The sequence below is a fragment of the Scyliorhinus canicula genome, chromosome 9, assembly GCF_902713615.1.
Source record: "Scyliorhinus canicula chromosome 9, sScyCan1.1, whole genome shotgun sequence".
In the NCBI taxonomy this organism is placed as follows: domain Eukaryota; kingdom Metazoa; phylum Chordata; class Chondrichthyes; order Carcharhiniformes; family Scyliorhinidae; genus Scyliorhinus; species Scyliorhinus canicula.
In genome coordinates, this window is record NC_052154.1 from 96,083,247 (window position 1) to 96,095,625 (window position 12,379).

At 58.6% G+C, this 12,379-nt stretch overlaps 1 protein-coding gene across 7 annotated transcripts in view; it reads right to left on the reverse strand.

The window, feature by feature from the left end:
* The window catches only part of celf1 (cugbp, Elav-like family member 1), a 215,979-nt gene that overhangs the window by 19,818 nt on the left and 183,782 nt on the right, over positions 1-12,379 (reverse strand). For 6 of the 7 annotated variants that reach the window (XM_038807236.1, XM_038807237.1, XM_038807238.1 and 3 more), the window contains 2 exons: positions 11,883-12,068; positions 5,041-5,184 (listed from right to left, as the gene is read on the reverse strand). In XM_038807236.1, coding sequence (XP_038663164.1) covers positions 5,041-5,184; positions 11,883-12,068 — 330 coding nt within the window. The remainder of the gene's footprint in view (positions 1-5,040; positions 5,185-11,882; positions 12,069-12,379) is intronic. The other variant, XM_038807234.1, reaches the window with a different exon arrangement.

Genomic DNA, 12,379 nt, shown 5'->3' on the forward strand with positions numbered 1-12,379 from the left:
AATCTGGAATATGGCTGGACTCCACTGGCTTTTCCTCAGGCAGTAAACTGAGCATCAAGCCACAAATAATAGTAGGGCAGGTCAAAACTGGGACATTGATGAGGCGCTGTAGCAGCAGGAAAATTGTATTGAAGCACAATCTCTAACCTCATGGCCGAACACATCTCCCACTCTACCCATAGCAAGTCTGAGCAGTAAGTGTGCCTGGAGCTGCACCAGGCACACCTAAAAATGAGACACCAATTTGCTACAGCACAGGACTGCATGCATGTAAGACAGTGAAAGCGGCATGTGATTGACAGAGCAAAGAGCCCAACACTCAGATCAAAGTTCTGCAGTGCTGCCACATGTAGTTGTGATTGGTAGTGGACAACTAAGCAGAGGCTTGAAAAACAGCCCTATCCCCAATGATGCAAAAGATCTCTACAAAAAATGTAAATGAAGCAATTTCAGCCAGAGGTGTGGAGTGGATGATCCACCTCAAACTCATCCTGAGGTCAGAAGAATATAAGAAATAGGAGCAAGAATAGACAATTCGGCCCCTTCCCTCACAATCAGTATGATTTATCCTCCATCTGAAGTCAACCTTTCCACACAACTGCCAGATCCTTGGATTATCATAGAACATAGAACATAGAACAGTTGGGGCAGCACGGTGGCCTAGTGGTTAGCACAACCGCCTCACGGTGCTGAGGTCCCAGGTTCCATTCCCGGCTCTGGGTCACTGTCCGTGTGGAGTTTGCACATTCTCCCCGTGTCTGCGTGGGTTTCGCCCCCACAACCCAAAAAATGTGCAGAGTAGGTGTATTGGCCACGCTAAATTGCCCCTTAATTGGAAAAAATAATTGGGTAATCTAAATTTAAAAAAAAAAAGAACATAGAACAGTACAGCACAGAACAGGCCCTTCGGCCCTCGATGTTGTGCCGAGCAATGATCACCCTACTTTAAACCCACGTAACCCGTATACCCGTAACCCAACAATCCCCCCATTAACCTTACACTACGGGCAATTTAGCATGGCCAATCCACCTAACCCGCACATCTTTGGACTGTGGGAGGAAACCGGAGCACCCGGAGGAAACCCACGCACACACGGGGAGGACGTGCAGACTCCACACAGACAGTGACCCAGCCGGGAATCGAACCTGGGACCCTGGAGCTGTGAAGCATTGATGCTAACCACCATGCTACCGTGAGGCCCACTATGCCATGTCATCCAAATTTCCTTTCCAACATGACTGAACATTTATTGGGTGCAGAATTCCGATGATTCACAACCCTGGAGTGAAAGAAATGTCTTACCTCAGTCCGAAATGGCCGAATCCTTCTTTGAGACGGTTACTCCAAGGCCCAGATTCCCCGGCCACATTTTCTCAGCACCCACCTCGAATACACCATCCAGTGCACTCAGAATTTTGTTTTAAACAGATCATCTCTCATTCTTCTCAGCTTCAGGCAATAAAGGCCTGGTCCACTCAATCCCCCCTCATAGGGCACCTGCAGATATAGGCTGGTGAATTTTCATTGCACTCCTTCTAGGCAAGTATATAGCTGCTTTGGTAAGGAGACCGGAATTCTGGAATATTTGAGATGTGAATGGGCAGACAAATGATAGACGGAATTTAATACTGAAAAGTATGAGGTGATGCATTTTGGCAGGAGGGATAGGGAGAGACAATATGGACTGAAGGGCACAATTCTAAAAGTGTCCAGGAACAGAGGGACCCAGGGGTTCAGTGCACCGATCTCTGAAGGTGACGACACATTATAACAGGTTTGGATTATGTAGATGAGGAAAAACTCTTCCCTTTCGCTGACAGTATCAGAACTCGGAGACATATTTAATATTTTGCACAGGAGGCAGGGGGGAATGTGATGAAGGATTTTTTTGGCACAGTGAGTGGTTACGACCTGGAACTCTCTGTTCAAGAGAGGGGTGGAAGTGGAGATATCCATGATTTAAAAATGAAACTGAATGGGAACTAAAGGTGTGGGTTACAGAGAGAGAGCAGGAGTATATCTGGATTTCCAGAAAGCCTTTGACAAGGTGCCACACAAAAGGTTGCTGCATAAAATAAAGATGCATGGCATTAAGGGTAAAGTAGTAGCATGGATAGAGGATTGGTTAATTAATAGAAAGCAACAAGTGGGGATTAATGGGTGTTTCTGTGGTTGGCAATCAGTAGCTAGTGGTGTCCCTCAGGGATCCGTGTTGGGCCCACAATTGTTCACAATTTACATAGATGACTTGGAGTTGGGGACCAAGGGCAATGTGTCCAAGTTTGCAGACAACACTAAGATGAGTGGTAAAGCAAAAGTGCAGAGGATACCGGAAGTCTGCAAAGGGATTTGGATAGGTTCAGTAAATGGGCAAGGGTCTGGCAGATGGAATACAATGTTGACAAATGTGAGGTTATCCATTTTGGTAGGAATAACAGCAAAAGGGATTATTATTTAAATTATAAAATATTGAAACATGCTGCTGTGCAGAGAGACCTGGGTGTGCTAGTGCTTGAGTCACAGAAAGTTGGTTTACAGGTGCAACAGGTGATTAAGAAAGCAAATGGAATTTTGTCCTTCATTGCTAGAGGGATGGAGTTTAAGACTAGGGAGGTTATGCTGCAATTGTATAAGGTGTTAGTGAGGCCACACCTGGAGTATTGTGTTCAGTTTTGGTCTCCTTACCTGAGAAAGGACATACTGGCGCTGGAGGGTGTGCAGAGGAGATTCACTAGGTTAATCCCAGGGATGAAGGGGTTGGATTAAGAGGAGAGGTTGAGTAGACTGGGACTGTACTCGTTGGAATTTAGAAGGATATGGGGGGGGGATCTTATAGAAACATATAAAATTATGAAGGGAATAGATAGGATAAATGTGGGGTGGTTGTTTCCACTGGCGGGTGAAAGCAGAACTAGGGGGCACAGCCTCAAAATAAGGGTAAGTAGATTTAGGACTGAGTTTAGGAGGAACTTCTTCACCCAAAGGGTTGTGAATCTATGGAATTCCTTGCCCAGTGAAGCAGTTGAGGCTCCTTCATTAGATGTTTTTAAGATAGAGATAGCTTTTTGAAGAATAAAGGGATTAAGGGTTGTGGTGCTCGGGCCGGAAAGTGGAGCTGAGTCCACAAAAGATCAGCCATGATCTCATTGAATGGTGGAGCAGGCTCGAGGGGCCAGATGGCCTACTCCTGCTCCTAGTTCTTATGAGTAGGAGAGTGGGACTGACTGGAGGCTCTACAGAGAACTGGTTAGCTGAATGACTTCCTTCTGTGCCTTAATGACTCGTGACTCTTTTGTGGTCTAATTGCAGCTTATTTTCCGACCTAACTTTGAATGTTAACTTGCACACATGACATTTTGTCCATTTATATTAGGAGCCGATATAGATAATTAGGTGAGGCTCAAGTACTGACCCTTGTAGTACCGCACTGGTTATCACCTGTCAATCTCAAAATGTTATGTTCATTCCTCCTGCTTTCTGTGCAGTAACTATTTCTCAATTCAGATAACCTCCTGTGAATCTGAAATTTTCTTCTTCATTTGGGGCAGCACGGTAACACTGTGGTTAGAATGTTTGCTTCACAGCTCCAGGGTCCCAGGTTCGACTCCCGGCTTGTGGAGTCTGCACGTACTCCCAGTGTCTGTGTGGGTTTCCTCCGGGTGCTCCGGTTTCCTCCCACAGTCCAAAGATGTGCAGTTTGGGTGGCTTGGCCATGATAAATTGCCCTTAGTGTCCAATATTGCCCTTAGTGTTGGGTGGGGCTACTGGGTTATGGAGATAGGGTGGAGGTGTGGGCTTGGGTAGGGTGCTCTTCCCAAGAGCTGGACTGACTCGATTGGCCGCCTTCTGCACTGTAAATTCTACAATCTTTTACGTGGCAACTCATTGAATGATTTTTCAATAAAAGACATCCAATGATTTTCTCTCATCTAGTCTGGTTACAATTTCAAAAGGCTCACTGATTTGTCAAACGCTTTCTCAAACCTACGTTGATTCCACTGAAAGATGTCATGATTTTCTTTGTCCATTTTTTTTATTCAGGGGCAATTTAGCACTGCCAATCCACCAACTCTGCACATCTTTTTGGTTGTGGGGGGTGAGACCCACACAGACACAGGGAGAATGTCCAAACCCCACATGGATAGTCACTCAAGTGCCACCCGACCGCTCCATGTTAATTGACCAGCAATCTTGAGTGAGCTAATGATCCAGATACCAGAGTTAAAATTCTAACTTGCTCGCTGAGAATTAAATTCAATTAACTAAATCTAGGGAAAATAGTGACCAATCAAGGTGAAAGAGAGACTAACCTGGGACATTTAATGGCATTATCATCATCACCAAATCCTCCACCATCAATATCTTGTGAGTTACATTGACCAGAAACTAAACTGCATCAGCCATATAAATGCTGTGGCTACCAGGTAGGCTCAGGCGCTAGGAATCCTGCAGAGCGCAACTCACCTCCCGACTCCCAAAACCTGTCCACCATTTACAACGTCAGCACAATGTAGTTGTAATCTGCACCTTGACAAAATGCTGGAAAGCAGATAAAAAGCTGGAAAGTAGCACATCAAGGGGACTTTTGAAATGTGTGACTTATAAAAAGGAGTAAAGGTTGCTCTTGAAGTGGCTGGGAAGCTGAGCTCGGGCCTTTTGGGACTGTCTCAACACCTGGAGATGGGCTTAGGCTCTACACAGTGAAAAAAAATTGACAGTCAGCCTGCGCTAATGGAAACTCTCCAATTCTGCTTTTTGGCAATCTGGAGTATACTGATGCTGGGCACTGATCTTGGGCAAATCAGCTTTGGTGAATATCCACTCCTTGGGTAAATGAGCCAGGGTGAACGTGAGCACTGAATATAGAGAGACATCCATGAGAGGGGAAATGAGCACTGCAGTCTCACAAACTGTCCCCCTGTGAGTGAGAAGAGGGCTGTTCAGCGTATCAATACCCTCACTCCAACAGCAGCCTCATCATTTTGTACGTATCACAACAGGTTGATATTCATTACACCCACACCAGGCAACATACCCACCAAAACATTTGCTCAAGTTCGTCTGTTTGTCAATGAAAACCTTGGCAGAAACGACATTTCCGAAAGGCATAAACATCTGGAGCAGGTCCTGATCTCCAAACTCTTGGGGCAGGTGGTAGATAAACAGATTACCTCCCTCTGGTCCTGAGAGAGACGGGGAGAGAGCGGGGAGGGGGGAGAGAAGAGAGTGATCGGGGGGGGGGGGGGGCAGGGAGGCGGCGGGGCAGGGAGGGGGGAGAGAAGAGAGTGATCGGGGAGAGGGCGGGGCAGGGAGGCGGCGGGGCAGGGAGGGGGCGGGGCAGGGAGGGGGCGGGGCAGGGAGGGGGCGGGGCAGGGAGGGGGCGGGGCAGGGAGGGGGCGGGGCAGGGGAGGGGCGGGCAGGAGAGGGCGGGGCAGGGAGAGGCGGGCAGGGAGAGGCGGGCAGGGAGAGGCGGGGCAGGGAGAGGGCGGGGCAGGAGAGGGCGGGGCAGGGAGGAGGGCGGGGCAGGGAGAGGGCGGGGCAGGGAGAGGGCGGGGCAGGGAGAGGGCGGGGCAGGGAGAGGGCGGGGCAGGGAGAGGGCGGGGCAGGGAGAGGGCGGGGCAGGGAGAGGGCGGGGCAGGGAGGGGCGGGGCAGGGAGGGGCGGGGCAGGGAGGGGCGGGGCAGGGGAGGGGCGGGGCAGGGAGGGGCGGGGCAGGGAGGGGGCGGGGCAGGGAGGGGGCGGGGCAGGGAGGGGCGGGGGCAGGTGAGAGGGGCGGGGCAGGGAGAGGGCGGGGGCAGGGAGAGGGCGGGGCAGGGATGAGGGCGGGGCAGGGACTTGAGGGCGGGCAAAGGGCAGAGAGGAGGAAGGCAAAGCGGCGGGGGGGGGGGGGGGAGGTGAGAGCGCGGGGGGGGAGGGAGAGCCGGGGGGGGAGAAGGGAGAGCACGGGGGGGGGGGGAAGAAGGGAGAGCACGGGGGGGGGGATGAGTAGGGATAGAGCACGGGGGGGGAGAGAGAAGGCGAGAGCACGGGGGGGGGGAGAAGGGAGAGGACACGGGGGGGGGCCGCACAGAGGGAGAGCAGCGGGGGGGGGAAGGGAGAACACGGGGGGGGAAGGGAGAGCACGGGGGGGAAGGGAGAGCACGGGGGGGGGAAGGGAGAGCACGGGGGGGGAAGGGAGAGCACGGGGGGGGAAGGGGAGCACGGGGGGGGGAAGGGAGAGCACGGGGGGGAAGGGAGAGCACGGGGGGGGAAGGGAGAGCACGGGGGGGGGAAGGGAGAGCACGGGGGGGGGGAAGGGAGAGAGCACGGGGGGGGAAGGGAGAGCACGGGGGGGGGGAGGGAGAGCACGGGGGGGGGAAGGGAGAGCACGGGGGGGGGAAGGGAGAGCACGGGGGGGGAAGGGAGAGCACGGGGGGGGGGAAGGGGAGAGCACGGGGGGGGGGGAAGGGAGAGCACGGGGGGGGGGACAGGGAGAGGCACGGGGGGGGGGAAGGGAGAGCACGGGGGGGGGGGGGGGAGAGCACGGGGGGGGGGAAGGGAGAGCACGGGGGGGGGGGGAAAGGGAGAGCACGGGGGGGGGAAAGGGAGAGCACGGGGGGGGGGGAGGGAGAGCACCGGGGGGGGGGGGGAAGGGAGAGCACGGGGGGGGGAGGGATGTGCACAGGAGGAGGGAATGCGCGGGGGAGGGAGAGCGCGGGGGGGAGGGAGAGCGCGAGAGGGGGAGGGAGAGCGCGAGAGGGGGAGGGAGAGCGCGGGGGGAGGGATGAGCGCGGGGGGAGGGCTGAAGCGCGGGGGGGGAGGGAGAGAGCGCGGGGGGAAGGAGGGAGAGAGCGCGGGGGGGAGGAGAGCGCGGGGGGGAGGGAGAGCGCGGGGGGGGAGGGAGAGCGCGGGGGGGGAGGGAGAGCGCGGGGGGGGAGGGAGAGCGCGGGGGGGAGGGAGAGCGCGGGGGGGAGGGAGAGCGCGGGGGGGGGAGGGGAGGAGACGCGGGGGGGGGGAGGGAGAGCGCGGGGTGGGAAGGGAGGATGCGCGGGGGGGAAGGAGGAGCGCGGGGGGGAGGAGAGCGCGGGCGGGAGGGACGAGCGCGGGGGGAGGGAGAGCGCGGGAGGGGAGGAGAAGGAGCGCGGGGGGGGAAGGATTGGAGCTCGGGGGGGGAGGGAGAGCGCGGGGGGGGAGGGAGAGCGCGGGGAGGGAGGACGCGCGGCGGGGAGGATGAGCGCGGGGGGGTAGGGAGCGTGCGGGGGGGAGGGAGCGCGCGGGGAGGGAGAGCGCCGGGGGGATGCGGAGAGCACGGGGGGAGGGAGAGCACGGGGGGAGGGAGCGCACGGGCGGAGGGAGAGCACGGGGGAGGGAGAGCACGGGGGGAGGGAAGAGCCCGGGGGGAGGGATGAGCACGGAGGGGGGGAGAGCACGGGGGGCGGGAAGAGCACGGGGGGGAGGAGGAGCCACGGGGGAGGGAGAGCACGGGGGGAGGGAGAGCACGGGGGGAGGGAGAGCACGGGGGGAGGGAGAGCACGGGGGGAGGGAGAGCACGGGGGGAGGGAGAGCACGGGGGGAGGGAGAGCACGGGGGGGAGGGAGAGCACGGGGGGGGAGGGAGAGCACGGGGGAGAGGGGAGAGCACGGGGGGGAGGGAGATCAAGGGGGGGGGAGGGATGAGCACGGGGGGGGGGAGGGAGAGCACGGGGGGGGGAGGGAGAGCACGGGGGGGAGGGAGAGAGCACGGGGGGGGAGGGAGAGAGCACGGGGGGGGAGGGAGCGCACGGGGGGGGGAGGGAGAGCACGGGGGGGGGAGGGAGAGCACGGGGGGGGAGGGATGAGCACGGGGGGGAGGGAGAGCACGGGGGGGAGGGAGAGCACGGGGGGGGGAGGGAGAGACGGGGGGGAGGGAGAGACGGGGGGGAGGGAGAGACGGGGGGAGGGAGAGACGGGGGGGAGGGAGAGACGGGGGGGGGAGGGAGACGGGGGGGAGGGAGAGACGGGGGGGGAGGGAGAGACGGGGGGGAGGGAGAGACGGGGGGGAGGGAGAGCACGGGGGGGGAGGGAGGAGCACGGGGGGGGAGGGAGAGCACGGGGGGGGAGGGAGGAGCACGGGGGGGGAGGGACGAGCACGGGGGGGGAGGGAGAGACACGGGGGGGAGGGAGAGACACGGGGGGGAGAGGGAGAGACACCGGGGGGAGAGGGAGAGACACCGGGGGGAGAGGGAGAGACACCGGGGGGGGAGGGAGAGACACCGGGGGGGGAGGGAGAGACACGGGGGGGGGAGGGAGAGCACGGGGGGGGAGGGAGAGCACGGGGGGGGGGAGGGAGAGCGGGGGGGGGGGAGGGAGAGCACGGGGGGGGGGGAGGGAGAGCGGGGGGGGGAGGGAGAGCGGGGGGGGGAGGGAGAGCGGGGGGGGGGGAGGGAGAGCACGGGGGGGGGGGAAGGGAGAGCACGGGGGGGGAGGGAGAGCACGGGGGGGGGGAGAGCACGGGGGGGGGGGGGGAGCACGGGGGGGGGGGAGAGCACGGGGGGGGAGGGAGAGCACGGGGGGGGGGAGGGAGAGCACGGGGTGGGGGAGGGAGAGCACGGGGTGGGGGAGGGAGAGCACGGGGGGGGGGAGGGAGAGAGCACGGGGGGGGGGAGGGCCGAGCACGGGGGGGAGGGAGAGCCACGGGGGGGAGGGAGAGCACGGGGGGGGGGAGGGAGAGCACGGGGGGGGGAGGGAGAGCACGGGGGGGGAGGAGGGAGAGCAAGGGGGGGAGGGAGAGCACGGGGGGGAGGGAGAGCACGGGGGGGAGGAGTAGCACGGGGGGGGAGGGAGAGCACGGGGGGGGAGGGAGAGCACGGGGGGGGAGGGAGAGCACGGGGGGTGGAGGGAGAGCACGGGGGGGGAGGGAGAGCCCGGGGGGGGGGAGGGAGAGCACGGGGGGGGGAGGGAGAGCACGGGGGGGGGGGAGGGAGAGCACGGGGGGGGAGAGCATGGGGGGGGGCAAGAGCATGGGGGGGAGAGCATGGGGGGGTGGGAGAGCAGGGGGGGGGGGAGAGCATGGGGGGGTGAGGGAGAGCGGGGGGGGGAGGGAGAGCGCGGGGGGGGGAGGGAGAGCGCGGGGGGGGGGGAGGGAGAGCGCGGGGGGGGGAGGGAGAGCGCGGGGGGGGAGGGAGAGCGCGGGGGGGGGAGGGAGAGCGCGGGGGGGGAGAGCGCGGGGGGAGGGAGAGCACGGGGGGAGGGAGAGCACGGTGGGAGGGAGAGCACAGTGGGAGGGAGAGCGCGGTGGTGGAGAGGGAGGGCGGTGGAGAGGGAGGGCAGGGGAGAAGGAGAGGGAGAGCGGAAAAAATGCAAAATTATTAGCTGAAGCTAAACTGACTACAGTGTCACTTCTTAACATATGAACAAAACCATTGGATCACTGAACTCAAACAACAGGTCAATGTGGATTCCAACTATTTTGTGTTGAAGCCAAATAATCTAAACTAAATTAACTGAGGACAAGTTTAACCTGCAGCAATTTAAAGGATACTGCCTTGAACAAAAACGAAATACTAATGAAAACAAAAACATCAAATTGAAATGTGATTAGGAGGCTCAAAGTAATACGCCAGTCCCTGCAGTGCTCAGCGGACACGGAAGGCCTCGATGGTGCCCACACACACCACAAGCTCCCTCTCCAGGGACACCAGGCTGCGCATTTAGCTTCACAGCTCCAGGGTCCCAGGTTCGATTCCGCTTGGGTCACTGTCTGTGCAGAGTTTGCACATTCGTCCTGCGTCTGCGTGGGTTTCCTCCGGGTGCTCCGGTTTCCTTCCACAGTCCAAAGACGGGCTTGTTCGGTGAATTGGGCATTCTGAATCCTCCCTCCGCTTTCACAAACATGCGCCGGAGTGTGGCAACTGGGAGATTTTTACAGTAACTTCTTTGCATTGTTAATGTAAGCCTACTTGCGACACTAATAAAGATTATTTCTTGTAAAAAGCCACAGGAGAGGAGCAGACAGTAGGATCGGATAAACCTCTCAGTAGCTTGCAGTCTGGAGCTGAATGACCATCCCCAAGGTGCAGATTCACGCTGAGGTCCACCGCCCTCCCCACCCGTTTCCGCAGCGTGTGCCGATGTGGACTGCACTGTCAGATCTCACCCTTCCTTGCCCATCGTTGGAAATATTGCCAGAATAATGCATAACATACCCAATCCCTAATACCACTCAAACCGATCCCCGTCTCCATACCCCTATCGTACAGATACTTACCCCATTCAGATTGATGGCTGTGCCCAACTCCTACCAATCCCCCCCCGGAGCATTGAACCCAGCCCCGTGCCAGACTCTTAGCTGCCCCGGACTGAACCCCACCTCCATATCCCACTCACACTGAACCCACCCCAGTACTCCTCTCTTACTGAACCTGACCCCATACCCCACTCGCACTGAACACAACCCTGTACCCCACATTGACAGAATCCACTCTTACTGAACCTGCCCCTGCCCCCATAATCTCTCTGTTAATGACCATGCCACCTTAATCCACTCTTACTATATCCGCCCCCCGGCCCTATTCTTACTGAACCCTCCCCGTACCCAACTCATTCTGAGCCTGCCTCCATACCCCACTCTTATTGAAATCTCCCCGAACCCCACTCTTACTAAACCCGCCCCTGTACCCCACTCTTACTGACCAGGCCCCTGTACCCCACTCTTACTGACCAGGCCTCCTGTACCCCACTCTTACTAAACCCGCCCCCGTACCCCACTCTTACTGACCAGGCCCCCGTACCCCACTCTTACTGACCAGGCCCCTGTACCCCACTCTTACTGACCAGGCCCCTGTACCCCACTCTTACTGACCAGGCCCCTGTACCCCACTCTTACTGACCAGGCCCCCGTACCCCACTCTTACTGACCAGGCCCCTGAACCCCACTCTTACTGAGCCTACCCCCGTACCCCACTCTTACTGACCAGGCCCCCTGTACCCCACTCTTACTGACCAGGCCCCCATACCCCACTCTTACTGACCAGGCCCCTGTACCCCACTCTTACTGACCAGGCCCCTGTACCCCACTCTTACTGACCAGGCCCCCATACCCCACTCTTACTGACCAGGCCCCCGTACCCCACTCTTACTGACCAGGCCCCTGTACCCCACTCTTACTGACCAGGCCCCTGTACCCCACTCTTACTGACCAGGCCCCCATACCCCACTCTTACTGACCAGGCCCCCGTACCCCACTCGTACTGACCAGGCCCCTGTACCCCACTCTTACTGACCAGGCCCCCATACCCCACTCTTACTAAACCCGCCCCTGTACCCCACTCTTACTAAACCCGCCCCTGTACCCCACTCTTATTGAAATCTCCCCGAACCCCACTCTTACTAAACCCGCCCCTGTACCCCACTCTTACTGACCAGGCCCCCTGTACCCCACTCTTACTGACCAGGCCCCCGTACCCCATTCTTACTGACCAGGCCCCCGTACCCCATTCTTACTGACCAGGCCCCCGTACCCCACTCTTACTGACCAGGCCCCCGTACCCCACTCTTACTGACCAGGCCCCTGTACCCCACTCTTACTAAACCCGCCCCCGTACCCTACACTTACTGAAACCGCCACTGTGCCCCACTCATACTGAACCTGCCCCCGTATCCCATTCTTATTGAACCAACCCCGTACCCCATTCGTACTGAACCCGCTCTGTACCCCACTCGCATTAACCCTGTTGTGTACCCCATTCTTACTGAACCGGCCCCCGTACCCCACTCTTACTGAACCCACCCTGGACCCCATTCGTACTGGCCAAGCCCCATACCCCGCCTCGTACTGGCCCCGGTCCGAACCACACTCAAATCTTGTGCACTAACCTGGATTCCAGACAAAATGGTTGGGATTGGGATGGTGCTTCTCATGCTTACCTTCTTTCTGACTCCCTGCTGCGCTCAGATTCTGCTGGCTGAGAAGATTCTGGTTGTAGAGTGAGGGGAGGGCTGCAGCTGCATACTGCTGAATGCCCGAGTATGCCTGGGTCAAGGCATCCATTGCACTGCCTGTACCATTCGACAGACCCCCAGATCCAAGGCCTCCATTCAAAGCTGCCATACCTGAGGACAGTTTTGATAAGGTCACTGGTCATATCTACATTTAGAACTTGCTCGACAAGCCAGTAGTAAAAATGAACAGACTGTATCTGATCCACCCCTGGATTAAAGCCCAAAGTCAACTCAACAGCCCCTACACCCTCACCAGACTAAAGTCTGAGCACTCCTCCAAACTCCCCCGTCAGCCTGGAGACCTCCCACACTTCCCCCAACACTCCCAACTGACTGCAGCTCAACTCCCTTCCCCGCAAACCACCCCCCCTTCCCGAAAACCCGCTTGGCTTCCCTCCCCTGAAAGCTCCCCATCCCCATCA